The 14062-nt window shown below is 37.1% G+C and overlaps 1 protein-coding gene across 1 annotated transcript in view; it reads right to left on the bottom strand.

The window, feature by feature from the left end:
- Positions 1–14062, bottom strand: part of ABCB11 (ATP binding cassette subfamily B member 11) — an 87713-nt gene that overhangs the window by 61407 nt on the left and 12244 nt on the right. Inside the window, exons 4-5 of the mRNA XM_025853588.2 lie at positions 12575–12626; positions 11136–11374 (exon numbers count right to left, since the gene is read on the bottom strand). Of these exons, the coding sequence (XP_025709373.2) occupies positions 11136–11374; positions 12575–12626 (291 nt within the window). The remainder of the gene's footprint in view (positions 1–11135; positions 11375–12574; positions 12627–14062) is intronic.

Raw genomic sequence — 14062 nt, 5'->3', positions numbered from 1 at the left:
CAGTGCTAGGGAGAGGTTTTAAAAAGCCAGACTGCTGTCTGCAAAGACACTGACGTGAACTGTAAATCAGGAGGCTTTACTATTACCTCCTCCAGGAATCTAAGCCAGCTTTCCAACTCTTCCATCTCAAAGTGACACTCAAAAAATGTGTGTGTCATCATCCCAAAGAAGGACAAAAACACTTTATCAGCCAGTCCTTCTGCTGACTGTAGCCCAGGGGGTTTCACTCTGTGGGACAATTTCTAAGGTGAGAATTTGTGGGGAATAGCGAGAAAGCTCCACAGCGTTTTTTTCAGCGCAACTACCACGCTGTGGCACAGAGCTTGGGGATTGGCAAGGCTAGGGAGGGGAGGCACAAAGCAGTCTGAAATTGCTTTCAGAAAATAAAGAATAGGGTACTTGGAACATTGACATCTTGGTTGATAACAATTCTGACCCTTGAGGATGCTCTAAACGATAGCAAATCCATTTCTTTAGAAAACCAGAAAGCAGCATCTTCCACAGAGATGCTCTCATCCTCTGAGCTCTCTGCTTCCCGTCAGGCCTCTCTTCTGCGACCCAAGCTTGAATTGTTCTCTCCCTCTACTGAACTTGGACTACGTGGTGAAGTAAAATTTCTTTAATTCAGAACAAGCTATTATTATTATCATGCCAGATTTTATTGCCATCTTGCACTATTATTCAATATCTTCATTGAATATATTTATACTGAATAGATTTATGTTTATTTGCTAGATTGCAAGCCACTTGAGGGCAAGGGCTTGGTTTAGGCTGCTTGCTCACACTGCCCGAAGCCTTGCACAATACCTTACACATAGCAGACACAATACCTCAACAAATGTTTCTTTATTTCACTTTGACTTTTAAAATACTTATAAGGAAGGGATATAATTGCCTTGGTCAATCCTTCTTTGGAGGGATAGTCTCCAAAACAGCTAATATGTCTGTTCACCACATTTCTGGTCTTTTATGATGGTTTAAGGGAACCCCAAGAATGAACAAGACCTAAAAAAACTTATATATAAGTATCCACAATCAGAGGTTCTCACAAAAGTTAAGTATCTCTGGATAGGATGCATAATGAAGAAAAAGACTTCTAATGTGTAAATGAGGCCATACTCTTAGTTTTCTGTGAAATTTTTCATTGTGAAATGAAATTAGGGTGTCCAAAAACAGAGAACTTGGAGTATTTGTCAAAAAAAGTTTTACTTGGATTTCCTGTGGTGCATTCCTTCTACACACGCTCTAAGCAGAGGAGACAAAATGGCTGCCATGAAAGACACAGCTGCCAGGTACAAACAGACCCACTCACACTGAAAATACTGAGCACTGACCCAGCTCCAGAATTTATTGGGGCAAACTTCAGGAGAATTATGTCATTGCTGGATGGTATGGTTAAGGACATGTGTAGTTTATGATTCAGTTCATTCCTGAGGCAACCCAAAGATGAATGATGAACTCATTTTTATTTTATTCTTGGGGATAAGAAGTTATTAGGATTTTAGAAACTACTTGAGAATATTTCTGGAACAACAGGACAAACCTGTCAGACTGATAGGAAGGAAACAAGCAGGCTGGCTTGGCTCCTTTGACTGCACATCAAATTTTTTATCATCTGGTGGAAAGTTTTCTTGTGGTTATAAAATCCTGGAAAGGATTTTTTAAAGTATGCAGGCGATTTGGCTCACCAAATGGGTGCCTTTCTTTTTAACAGCAAAATTGACGTACATCTACTTGACTAAATTAAGATTCTCCTGGCTCATTTGTTGAAGAGAGGAGAGGGCAGAAAGATGACAATTAGGGGGGAAAGGTAAGATATATTTTACAAATTATTAAGATACGTGGATTCTTACTTGCTTTTAATGAAAAACAAATGCAGCATAAAATCAAAGTACTCATTTTATACCTCAAGGTTTCAGATTTACTAAAGCCATAGGACTTTCGTTTTAAATACCTAGGAGGTTTATGACAAGGTGCATTGCTTAACATGGAGTTTTCCTTTCAATGGTTTTCATGCACAGTAGACCCGGTAGCATTAACATTTTAGAGTGAAATCAGTGTCAACTCCAAAATGAGCAATACAGGTTGGCAGAAATGTGCCCACATCCTACTCTCAGAATGTTGGAGGCTCTGTCTTAATGCACAGGACATCAACCTGTGGACAAATGGCTGATCACTGGGTAAAGCTGCTTTACAGAACATCTATACACTGTGGTAGCTTACTGTCAGAATGGCTGGAATTTCCTTTCAGAGAATCTATGACAGTTTTTTTCACCCAGGAGGCTATTTTTTTGTCGGTTTGTTTTTCATGCAACTTTTTCATTTGAGGTAAGTGTGGATTCTCATGCAATTGTGAGAAGTAATACAAAAAGATATACACCCTTTGGTAATACCTTGCAAAACAACAGGACAATATCACAACCAGGATGTTGACATTGATATAATCAAGATCAGAATGTTCTCATCACCCCAACGATTGTTCATGTCACCCTTTTACATCTACACATGCTTGCATCCAGCCTCCACTCTCCCCTTAGTCCCTGGCTACCTCCTATCTGTTCTCTATTGCTACAGTTTTGTCATTTGAAGAATATTATACAAATGGAATCACACAATATATAACTTTGGTATTGGTTGGATTTTTTTTTACTCAGCATAATTCTTTAACGTTTCATAAGTTATTTGTTCCTCTCTATTGTTAAGTAGTATGCCATGGTACAGATATATCACAGTTGGTTTAACCACTCACCCATTGAAGGATATCTGGGCTGATTCCAGTTTTTGTTACAAATAAAGCATCTATAACCTTTACGTATAGCTTTTTATGTAAACATAGTTTTCATTTCTCTGGGATAAATCCCCAACAGTAGAATTTCTGGGTTATATAACACTTGCATGCTTTTTTTTTTTTTTAAATTGCCAAACTATTTTCCAGAGTGGCTGCACCATTTTGCATTCCCACCAGCAGGGTATAAGTGATCCATTCCTCCACATCCCCACCAGCTCTGGTGTTATTACTATTTTTATTTTAGCCATTCTGATAGATTTGTGCTGATATCTCATTTTTATTTTAATTTGTATTCCCTAACCACCAATGTTGCTAAATACCTTTTCATGTGCTCATTTGCTGTCTTTATATCCTTAGTGAAATGTCTGTTCATGTGTTTTTCCCATTATTCAAATGGGAGTTTTTCTAACCATTGAATTTGGAGAGCTCTTTTTATTTTCTAGATCCTAGTCCTTTGTTAGATACATAATTCACAAATATGCTCTCCCAGTCTGTAGATTTTCTTTTCATCCTCTTCACAGGGTCTTTTGCGGAGCAAAAGTTTTTCATTTTGATGAAATCCAATTCAACAATTTTTCTTTTTATGGATTGTACTTTTAGTGTCAAGTCTGAAAGCTCTTTGTCTAGCCTTAGACACGAAAATGATTGCCTACATATTTTTCTAAAAGCTTATAGTTTATTTCTAACATTTAAGTCCAAAATCCATTTTGAGCTATTTTTTGTATGGGTTCATTTTTTCCCTATGGATGTCCAACTAGTCATGCACCATTTGATAAAAAGTTTATATTTTCTCCATTGAATTTCCTTTCCACCTTTGCCAACAATTAACTGGACACGTTTGCTTGGGTCTATGTTTGAGTTCTCTGCTCTGTTCCTCTGTCAATACCACACAACCTTAATTGCTGTAGCTATATGTCTTGAAATCAGGTAGACTGTTTCCTCACACTTTATTCTTCTTTTTTAAAGTTGTTTTAGATATTCTAGTTCTTTTGCCTTTTGATATAAATTTTAGAGTTATCTTGTCTATATCTATAAAAATATCTTGCTGAGATTTTGATAGGAATTTTATTATAGCTATATATCAGTTAGGGGGAATTGACATCTTTATTATACTGAATTTGCCAGTTCATTAGCAAGGTATGTCTCTCCATCTATTTAGGTCTTAGATTTCTTTCATTAGCATGTTGCATTTTTCAGCATATAAATCCTGTACATGTTTTGTTAGATTTACACCTAAATAAATTTTTTGAGCAATTGTAAATGACATTGTATTTTGTTTTGTTTTGTTTTAATTTTTGGCATTATATTTTGAATTTTGGTGCCCATATGTTCAATGCTAGTATGTAGAAATACCACTAAATTTTGTATATTTATCTGGTATTTTATGACTTTGCTAAACTCATTTATTGGTTCTAGGATATTTTTGTAGATCCTTTGGAATTTTCTATGTTGACAATAATATCATGTCCAACATAAATGGGTGTATTTCTTCCTTTTAGATTTGTATTTTTTTCATTAAAAATTTTTTGATTGTGATAAAGAACACATAACATAAAATTTACCAACTTAACCATTTTTAAGTGTACAGTTCAGTAGTGTATTAAGTATTAAATCAATATTCCTTTCCTTCCTTATTGTATAAGCTAGAACTTTGAGTATTGTGTTGAACAATAGCAGTGAAGGCATCTCTCCTTGCCTTGTTTCCAGCCTTAGGGAGAAAATATTCAATCTTCCACCTTTAAGTATAATGTTAGCCATAGGACTTTTTTGTAGATGTCCTTTTTAAAGTTGAAGAAGTTCCTTTCCATTCTTAGTTTTCTGAGAGTTTTTATTATGGATGGATATTGAAATTTTAAATGCTTTTTCTACATCAATAGAGATCATCACATGGTTTTCTGTATTGGCCTGTTAACATGGTGGATTACATTGACTGTTTTTCTTATACTGAACCACATATGCTTCTCTAGAAATACACTCTACTTGGTTATGGTGTATTTCATTGATTTCCTGTTATTTGTTTGTTTTACCTTTATTATATCCTCTCATACATTTTCTGCAGACTTATTTTGCTCTTCTTCTAGGTTCTTGAGTTGGAAGCTTAGGTGTTTAATTTGAGATGTTTCCTCTTTTGTAATGTATGCATTTAGTGCTATAAATTTTCCTCTCAGCCCTGTATGAGCTGTGTCCTACAGATTTTTACATTTTCTGTTTTCCTTTTCATCCAGCTCAATTTTTAAAACTTTTCCCTTGAGACTTCATCTTTGACCTATGGATTTTTAGAAGTCTATTGTCTGATTCCCAAGAATTTGGAAGTTTTCCATTATCTCTCGTTTTGATTTCTACTTTGATTCCATTGTGGTCAGAGAATGCACTCTATTATTTCAATTATTTTACATTTGTTGAGGTTTGTTTCATGGCTCAGGGTATGGTCTATCTGTAGGCACTTGAAAAAAAATATGTATTATGTGGTTGTTGAGTGGAAGGTTCTATAGATGTCAATTAGATCCTGTTGGTTGCTGGTGTTGAGTTCTTCTATATCCTTGATAATTTTATGTCTACCTGTTCTATAAATTGGTGAGAGATGGATATTTAAGGGGTCTACTATAATTTTGATTTGTCTCTTTTTTCTTTCCATTCTATCAGTTATTGCTTCACATGTTTTGCAGTTCTGTTGTTTGGTGAGTACACATTTAAGATTGCTGTGTCTTCCTGGCAGACTGACCCTTTTATCACTGTATAATGTCCCTCTTTGTCTCTGGAATTTTCTTTGTTCCAAAGTCTATTTTATCTCATATCAGTATAGCCATTTCTGCTTTCTTTTGATTGTTTGCATGATAAATCTTTTTCCATTCTTTAGAGAGAGAAAGTGCAAGCAGGAGGAGGGGCAGAGGGAGAGAGAGAAGAAAGTATCTCAAGGAGACTCCCAGCTGAACACAGAGCCCAAGACGGGGTTCCATCTCATAACCCGGAGATCATGACCTGAGCCAAAACCAAGAGTCAGACGCTTAACCGACTGAGCCACCCAGGCACCCCTCAACTTGCCTATATTTTTTAGTTAAAGTGATTTTCTCATAAATAGCATGTAGTTGGATTATCATAAAACCCATTCTGCCAATCTCTGTCTTATTTAGTATATTTAAATCATTTAAATTTAATATAATTTTTGATATGTTAGGGTTCAAATGTAACATTTTATTTTTTGTGTTCTGTTTGTTCTCTCTGTTTTTTATTTTTATGTTTTCTTCCCCCTGCTTTCTTATGGGCTACTCAAACTTTTTAAAAATTTTTATATTTTATTTAATCTTATTATTTTATTTTAAGTAGGCTCCATGCCTAGCATGTAGCCCAATGCTGGGCTTGAACTCACAACCCTGAGATCAAGACCTGAGCTGAGATCAAGAGTCAGATGCTTAACTGACTGAGCCAGCCAGGTGCCCCTCAAACATTTTTTAGAATTCAATTTTAATTTATCTGTAGGGTTTGGACTGTATCTCTTTGTATAGCTTTTTTAGTCGTTGCTCTAGGAATTCCATTATAGGTATATCACTTAATATAGTCAGCTAGTGTTGTCATTTTACCAGTTTGCACAGGGTATAACAACACTGACTCCCGGGGCGCCTGGGTGGCTCAGTCATTAAGTGGCTGCCTTTGGCTCAGGACATGATCCCGGGGTCCTGCGATCGAGCCCTGCATCGGGCTCCCTGCTCAGCGGGAAGCCTGCTTCTCCCTCTCCCACTCCCCCTGCTTGTGTTCCCTCTCTTGCTGTCTTTCTCTGTCAAATAAATAAATAATATCTTTAGAAAACAAACAAACAAAATTAACTCCCTTTATGTACCCTTGCTCTCCCCTGTTAATGACTTAATTGTCTTTAATATTTCCAAATCACACTCACCTCAGACAGTGTGTTACAATAGGACCATATCAGACAGTGTTTGCATTTTTGCTTCCACCATCAAACATAATTTAGAAAACTCAGGAGGAGGAGGAAAGTCTATTATATTTACCCATGGTTTTGCTTACCATGTTCTTCCTACTTAATATCCAAGATTTCTTTTATTGTTTCCTTTCTATTCAAAGAACTTCCTTTAGCCATTCCTTTAGGTAAGTCAGCTGGCAATAAATTCTCTTCATCTCCCTCATCTGAAAATGTCTTGATTTTCTCTTCCACAGGGGTGGTGATGAATGTCCTGACTCTCTGATCCCACCCAAGCAGGTAGGGAGAGAGGTTTCTCATTACATTGGGGGTGGTTGAAGCCTCCACATATTCTTCACTGACACCAGAGGAGTTGGGTAGGTGAGAGACACAGCAGGGGCTCATTGATACCTGGCAAAGACGAAAGTCTAGGCCCCCAACTCAACCTTTGCTGGCAGGGGTAAGAGTGAGGTTATTTGTCTTTTGTTTTGTTCTGTGGTGTTGGCTGGAGTAGAATAGTTATTGCCTGAAATTCATCTGTCAGGCTGCCTCTTTGTGGTCTATTATCTAAAGAGAGCAGAATTTTATTGAGTTTTGTGGTCTGTGCTCATTGGTATTTCTAGGTACAGCTTTCCCAACACCCAATCTAGTACATATAAGGCCTAAAGAAAATCCAAGGAACTCACAACCATGTCATTATTTGGGTCCTGAGATCTCTAACCTTCTTTTATCCACTCTTTTAGACTCAGGTAGGTTGGTTTTATATGTAATGGATTAAATAATCCAGTCAAAAGGCAGAGATTATCAGACTGGATAAATTAAAAAAAAAAAAAAACAAGGTCCAACTATAGGCTGTCTACAAGAGACACATTTTAGATTAAAAAATTTGAACAAGTTGAAAGTAGTATGGAAAAAGATGTGTCATGGTAAAGAGCAACCATAACAAACCAAGAGTGGCTATACTAATATAAGACGAAATAAACTTTAAAAAATTGTTACTAGAAATAAAAATCATTTGGTAATGATAAAAGGGTCAATCTATCGAAAGATTATAGCAATTTTAAGCATATATGCATCTAAAAACAGAGCCCCCAAACACATGAAGCAAAGTGTGACAGATTCAAGGGTAGAAATAGATAGTTCAATGATAATAGTCAGAGATCACAACTCCATACTTTAAGTATTGGATAGAACAACTAGGAATAGAAGACTTGAATAACACCATAAACCAATTAGATCTACCAAACATCTTTTGAACATTCTATCCAATAATAGCAAAATACATATTCCCCAGAAGTGCACATGGAGCATTCTCCAGGACAGACACATGCTAGGCTGTCCTAATTCATGCTACAGTATGATGAACCTTGAAAACATTAAGTTAAAGAAGCCAATCACAAAGGACCACATATTGTGGGATTCCATTTGTATGGAATGTCCAGAATAGGCAAATCTACAGAGCCAGAAAGTAGCTTAGTGGTTGTCTAGGGCTGAGGAGAGAATGGGGGAATTGGAGAGTTATCGCTAAGGGGTATGGGTTTCTTTTTGTAGTAATAAAAATGTTCTAAAATTGATTATAGTGGTGGGTGCACAACTTTGTGAAATACTAAAAACCATTGAGTTGTACACCTGAAGTTGGTAAATTTCATGGTATGTGAATTGTGTCTCAATAAAGCTGTTTTAAAAATGTATGGTTTTACAGTGTCTAACTTCAACATAGTGCTTGAATGCTTGCACTAACTGAACATTGCTAACAAAACAGACTGAAATCCAAGAGAAAATGCAGGCTGGTTTCTACTTTGATGCATTCACATGTAGGGGAAATGAGGAATCAAACTTCTCAATGGCTGCAGTAGTCAGTCTCTAAGGAGCCCCTAATTGTTCTTGTCTCCTGGTATTCACACTGTTGTATAGTCCCTTCCCAGATTATACCAGGGTTGGTTGTGTGACCAATAGAAAATGGCAGCAATTATGGTATGTCACTTCCACAATTAAGTCACAAGACTTTGTGGTTTCCATTTGAGTTTTTACACTTCAGTTGGATAAAAGAAAATAAAAAGAAGCAGCACTGTGGTATTTGGACTCTTTGGACTTCCCCTTCAGTCATTTCTCATTCTTTTGCCTTATTATTTGACTATTAGGGGCAAATAAATTCTGATAAACTAATCAGGAGGCCTGATGTTCTATAATACTTTTCAGCATTATGCACTGAAAGCCATTTGGAAGGTTTTGCCTAAAAATTCCATCCAAAGGATTACAATTGGTATGTAGAAACCGACCAGTGAAATGAAAGAGAAAAACCTGCTCCTACCATTACACATGCATGCTTATGTTGATAAAATCATGGAGTAGCCTTGTCCAAGACTAATATACCTAATACAATAGGTGGAGAAATTGTACTTTTAATGATATACTTTTTCCAAGAAAAAAGGTGCCAAAGAGTTGAGTAATTCTGGAGGCTTGTTAGTTACTTACAGGTAGGAAAGTGTCCACTCCCTTCTATTCTGTTCCACCCAAGTCCATTTTCACAGTGATCTTAACTACATAAAAGCTAAACAAATATTTACCCAGAAGTAAAACAGTAGTCATGTCAGGGACCATAATAATTCGCAGTTAAAGTATTTAACTCATCAAAGGAGATCCTGGTAAAGAAAAGGCCTGAGAAAGAAGTGGTCTACACAATTCCAGATACTCGTATGAAATTTTTTAAAAAAAGGACAATTATCCATTTACATGTTCTGAATCATATGAATTCAGCAAAAGCCAATGAGCTTCTGAAAGCCCCTACTTGCTTTGCACTATTTGCTCACCTTCAAGTGTATGACCTAGTAAGAATAAATAAAGTGTGAGTAATGGGTAGCCACAGTAAATTCCTTTCTACTGGATGTTAGTGATACAGATGTTAATGGTAGATTCATTCTTTAAATCATCTAATAAATATTTATGAGCACTTGTTATCACGGATATGTCTCAAATTTTGGCCCCTCTAGCATTTATTACCAAATTTTAAGGCATAACAGGCTATACTTTCAGGAATTTTCCCTAGAAAATTTTACCTTCATAAATGTTATTAATGATTTGGGTCAATTTACATCGTACATAAGTCCGAATGCCTTTTTTTCAAAGGGGGAAGTAATTTAACCTTACATTTTGTAGTCAAACTACTCTGTAAAAAGCAATTCATTTTTGTCCTGCAACATAAAAGAAAGACTTAAAACACTGTTATTGACAACAGTAATTCTTTTATACAAACTGTTCTGAATCTTACTTCCAAATTTAGAACACATACACATTAGGAAATTTATTTCTAATAGTAAGCGTATTATTTTTTAAAGGGTAATTCTGCACTTTGCATATTGTCTTGTATTTTTCTGTCAAGTACTAACCAACTGTAACTACATATTTATTTGAATGGTCTTTGATTTAATGATGATTTTACCGACTAGACCTAAACGCCATGTTGAAGATAAGGACCATGACTCAAGATAACCACTGTATCCTTGAGGCTTATACAAGTTCCTGGCATGTAGTTGATGTTCAAAATATTTTGGTTGAATGAGTGAATGAATGAAAGACCCTAACAGTAGATAATATTATGGAACAGATCGGTGGTTTAGAAGGATTTGTTCATAATCTAAATGAAATATGTAGAAAAATTTTTAAATGAAGGTAAAAAATATAAATTCGCCTAAGGGAGCTATTCCAAGTGACTTTCTAGTCAGGATGTGCCCTGCCCTTGGCTCTTGAACCTGAGTGTGCCGGTTCATACATGCAAATGAGCTTGTTCTGGCCCTGAGGCAGTGTGAGCCAGGCTGCAAAGTTCATGCTGTGACAGTGAGTCAGCACCATGAACACTACGGACTCACTGCTTACAAGGCAGCCTGTTGGGCCTATCACAAAATGAATAGTGGCACAGTGGTTTCTAGTTAATACGGCATGGCTCCCTTCTGTTGATAGCACCACACCACTCTTCCATAGAAACTCAACTACTGAGACAAAGCAGCCCCTACTCCAAGTGCTGTAGCACACTAATGAATTTCCCATTATGGAAAGAAGGCTGGGAAGAGCAAGTTGACCATTAGCCACAGCCACAGAAGCCAAGAAACAGAAAGGAGTTAAGAAACTAAAAGAAGTCTTGCATAGTATACTGGTAGTGTCCATCCTCAAGCCTATAGTCTATCAAGTGCTTAAATTTGGGTGACACATTTAATGGATAATTTCCAATTCTGTTTTTTTGTTAGGATTTAAAAACCTGGTAAGATAGGAAGAACCTCAGGGCACAGTAATTTGCAGAAATATGGGTTAAATTTATGTTTCTGTTCGCTCTGTGTTGGATATCACTCCAGTTCAGCTAATAAAATCCCATTTACACATTTTGAGTTACAATTTAATATATGAGCAAAAAAAGTAAAAAATAAAAAAAAAGCAGCTTACCCACACTGAGTTCCATTTGTCACATTCTGGTTAAGGGAGCTGTTGAGCCATACTATAGTGTTGTTCACACATGCTTTTCCAGGGATCTTGAGTTGTTGTAATTCAGTGTCATATTCAATAAAAACATCTGTCATTGTGCCAAAAATGAGCAGCACGCCTGGATGGGATAGTCCATGGAGAAATGCACATAAACTTCCCACAAACATCAGCCAAATGTCAGTCGTTGAAGAGAACCGAAACTTGAAAAACAAAGGATTCAGAGATCATCTATGGTGAAAAGCAGGAGAAGTAGGACTATTTAATTTTAGTTACTAGATTCTGATAAATAGCATTCAGCACCAAATTTTATTAGAATCATCTTCATTGAAAAGTAGAGTTTTCACTAATTATATCAACATAAATGGTATATCGGGGGACCTGGGTGGCCCAGTTGGTTAAGCATCTGTCTTCGGCTCAGGTCATGATCCCAGGGTTCTGGGAACAAGCCCCACATTGGTCTCTCTGCTTAGTGGGGAGTCTGTTTACCCTCTGTCTCTCCCTCTGTGATCTCTCTCACTTTTGCTCTCTCTCAAATAAATAAAATCTCTTTTTAAAAAAAGTCATATATCAATTATCTAAAACACTAGACTCTTACATTGCTAGTTTATGTTATTTCTTTCCTAGTCTCTGAATTCATTCTCTTTACCTCAAGAACTGACTTCAGGTCTTAGCCATTGATTCACAACTTCAGTGGGAAGTGGTCACTGGCATTGATGCCATTGCTGTGTAGAAAGACTGTGTGAAGCATTCAGCAATAGCATGAATTTATCCCAGAACTGATATTGACAAACAAGAGTGACTATTCGTGCCTAGAGATGCCTCTACCTTGTGAAAATTTGGGGAAAATACCACACTATGGAATTTCCAAAGATATGTCATAAGGATAAATATACATCATATGATTACTGTGATGATTTTCTTTACTAAAATAATTATGGGCTTAGTGATTATTTTCCAGGACACATTTCTAATCTATCAGATAGGATTTATGTGTTTAATATTATTTTATTTATTTATTTATTTATTTATTTATTTATTTAGCGGTGGGGAGAGAGAGAGTGGGGAGGGACAGAGGGAGAGGGAGAGAGAGAATCTTAAGCAGGCTCCACACCCAGTGTGGAACCCAACACAGGGCTCAATCTCACAACCCTGAGATCATGACCTGAGCTGAAATCAAGAGTTGGATGCTTAACCAACTGAGAAACCCAGGCGCCCCAGGATTTATGTTTAATTACCAATATACTCTAACCATTTAGCATGTTATTACATAAAGTTTCTGACCGAAAAAGTGAACAGTGTACTTAAAAACCTGCCAGTGACTAAAGATTTAACACTCCCTCCATGATCTGAACAATTTGCAGTTGCAAAATTTATGTCAAAAATCAGCACAGTTTTATTACCAATTGAAAGAAGCCAACTGGACTGCTGTCACCTTTCCTCTCATCTTGTAACCTGAGGAGAAAAACATATGGATTTATAGACCATTCTTTCCAAAACAAAGAGAAATTCTCCCTGGGTAAGAATTTTATGAGTCATCCTTCAGTGAGAAATAAAGTCCCCACTGACTGAGAAATTCTTGCCAAACCTGGCATCCTAAAAACAAGCTCTTATTTTTCAGATTTACCTCTTCCAGAGATTTCAGTATAGCTATATGTCATGTTCAGCAGAGATTCAGTGAAGTTTTTCTGAGAGGTATTGAAAGAAAATAAAAAGTGCTCTGTACTCCCAGTTATTCTAACATAAAACTGTTGGACCTCAGCCTTGACCCTCAACCTGTTTCTGTTTACATTTCATTGTAATGTAACTTGAGGTGGTTGGATTAGCTGATTTAAAGCTTCCTTCTAGCACTTAAAAATCTTACAAATACATTAAATAGTATTGATATGATGGGAAAGTTTTAAGAACTCCCATACTTCCCATAAAATTGTATTTCCTTAGTATTTCTTACTCATTTCATGTCTCATAAAGTTGTATCTAACCCATCTTTGACCGTCTCCACTCCAGGGATCTCTACTTCACCTGAGTCATCCATTCATGGAAACACCCTGGACCTTTCTTTCACCAGAAACTACTCCGTTGGCATTCTGGGACAGCCTATGCAGCCTGTTTTGTCACTTCCTTCCTCCTTCTACACCTGTTTGTCATCTTAGTTGAGATCTGCAGTCCTTTAAACCCTCGTTAATTTCCAAATGGTAAAACCCCATCAAGATTGTGCTTCCTTCCCCATGCCTCCCAGATCCCACACCAGCCATTTGGACTACATTCTTACCATCATCCTTAATCCTTTTCCCCACTACATCTTTGGAAACTCCATCTCTGCCTCCATGCAGCTGTTTGCCCCTGTCCTCCCAAAGCCAGGCTGTGGGGCCTGCTGGAGACAAGCTCTCCACCATGTGAACTGATGCCAACACATGCCATGCCTGACAGTCAGCTGCCCTAAGCTTCCCCTCCAGCTCAGAGTAGAATCCCAAGTCCTTGCTGAGATGCCCAAGGCCCTCCACGGTCTGGCCAATTGGCTCTCTGACCTTGTCTCCTCCTACTGCACTCCAATTCTCAGCACCCGAGCCACTTGGCCTCTTTGCTGACCTTTGTTCAGGTCAAATTTATTCTCACTTCTGACCATTTGCACTTGCTGTTTCCTCTCGCCAGAATGCTCTTTCTTCAGATACCTGCATGACCAACCCCCTCATCTCCTTCAGACTTTCCCTCATAAGTCACCTTCTCAATGGGACCTTCCCTGGCCAAAGCCTTTAAAATTTCAGCTTTCTCCCCACATCATTCCATATCTCCATTCCATGTTTGCTTTTTTTCTTCTTAGAAAGAAAGTGATAGATTATTACTAGCTACCATGCTATATATTGTATTTATTTTTGGTGCATATTATGTCA

This window comes from Callorhinus ursinus, unplaced genomic scaffold (assembly GCF_003265705.2).
Source record: "Callorhinus ursinus isolate GAN/ISIS: 27379988/994484 unplaced genomic scaffold, GSC_fseal_2.0 scaffold2, whole genome shotgun sequence".
In the NCBI taxonomy this organism is placed as follows: domain Eukaryota; kingdom Metazoa; phylum Chordata; class Mammalia; order Carnivora; family Otariidae; genus Callorhinus; species Callorhinus ursinus.
The sequence above is the reverse complement of the archived record's forward strand: the minus strand, read 5'-3'. Positions and strand labels throughout refer to the sequence as shown.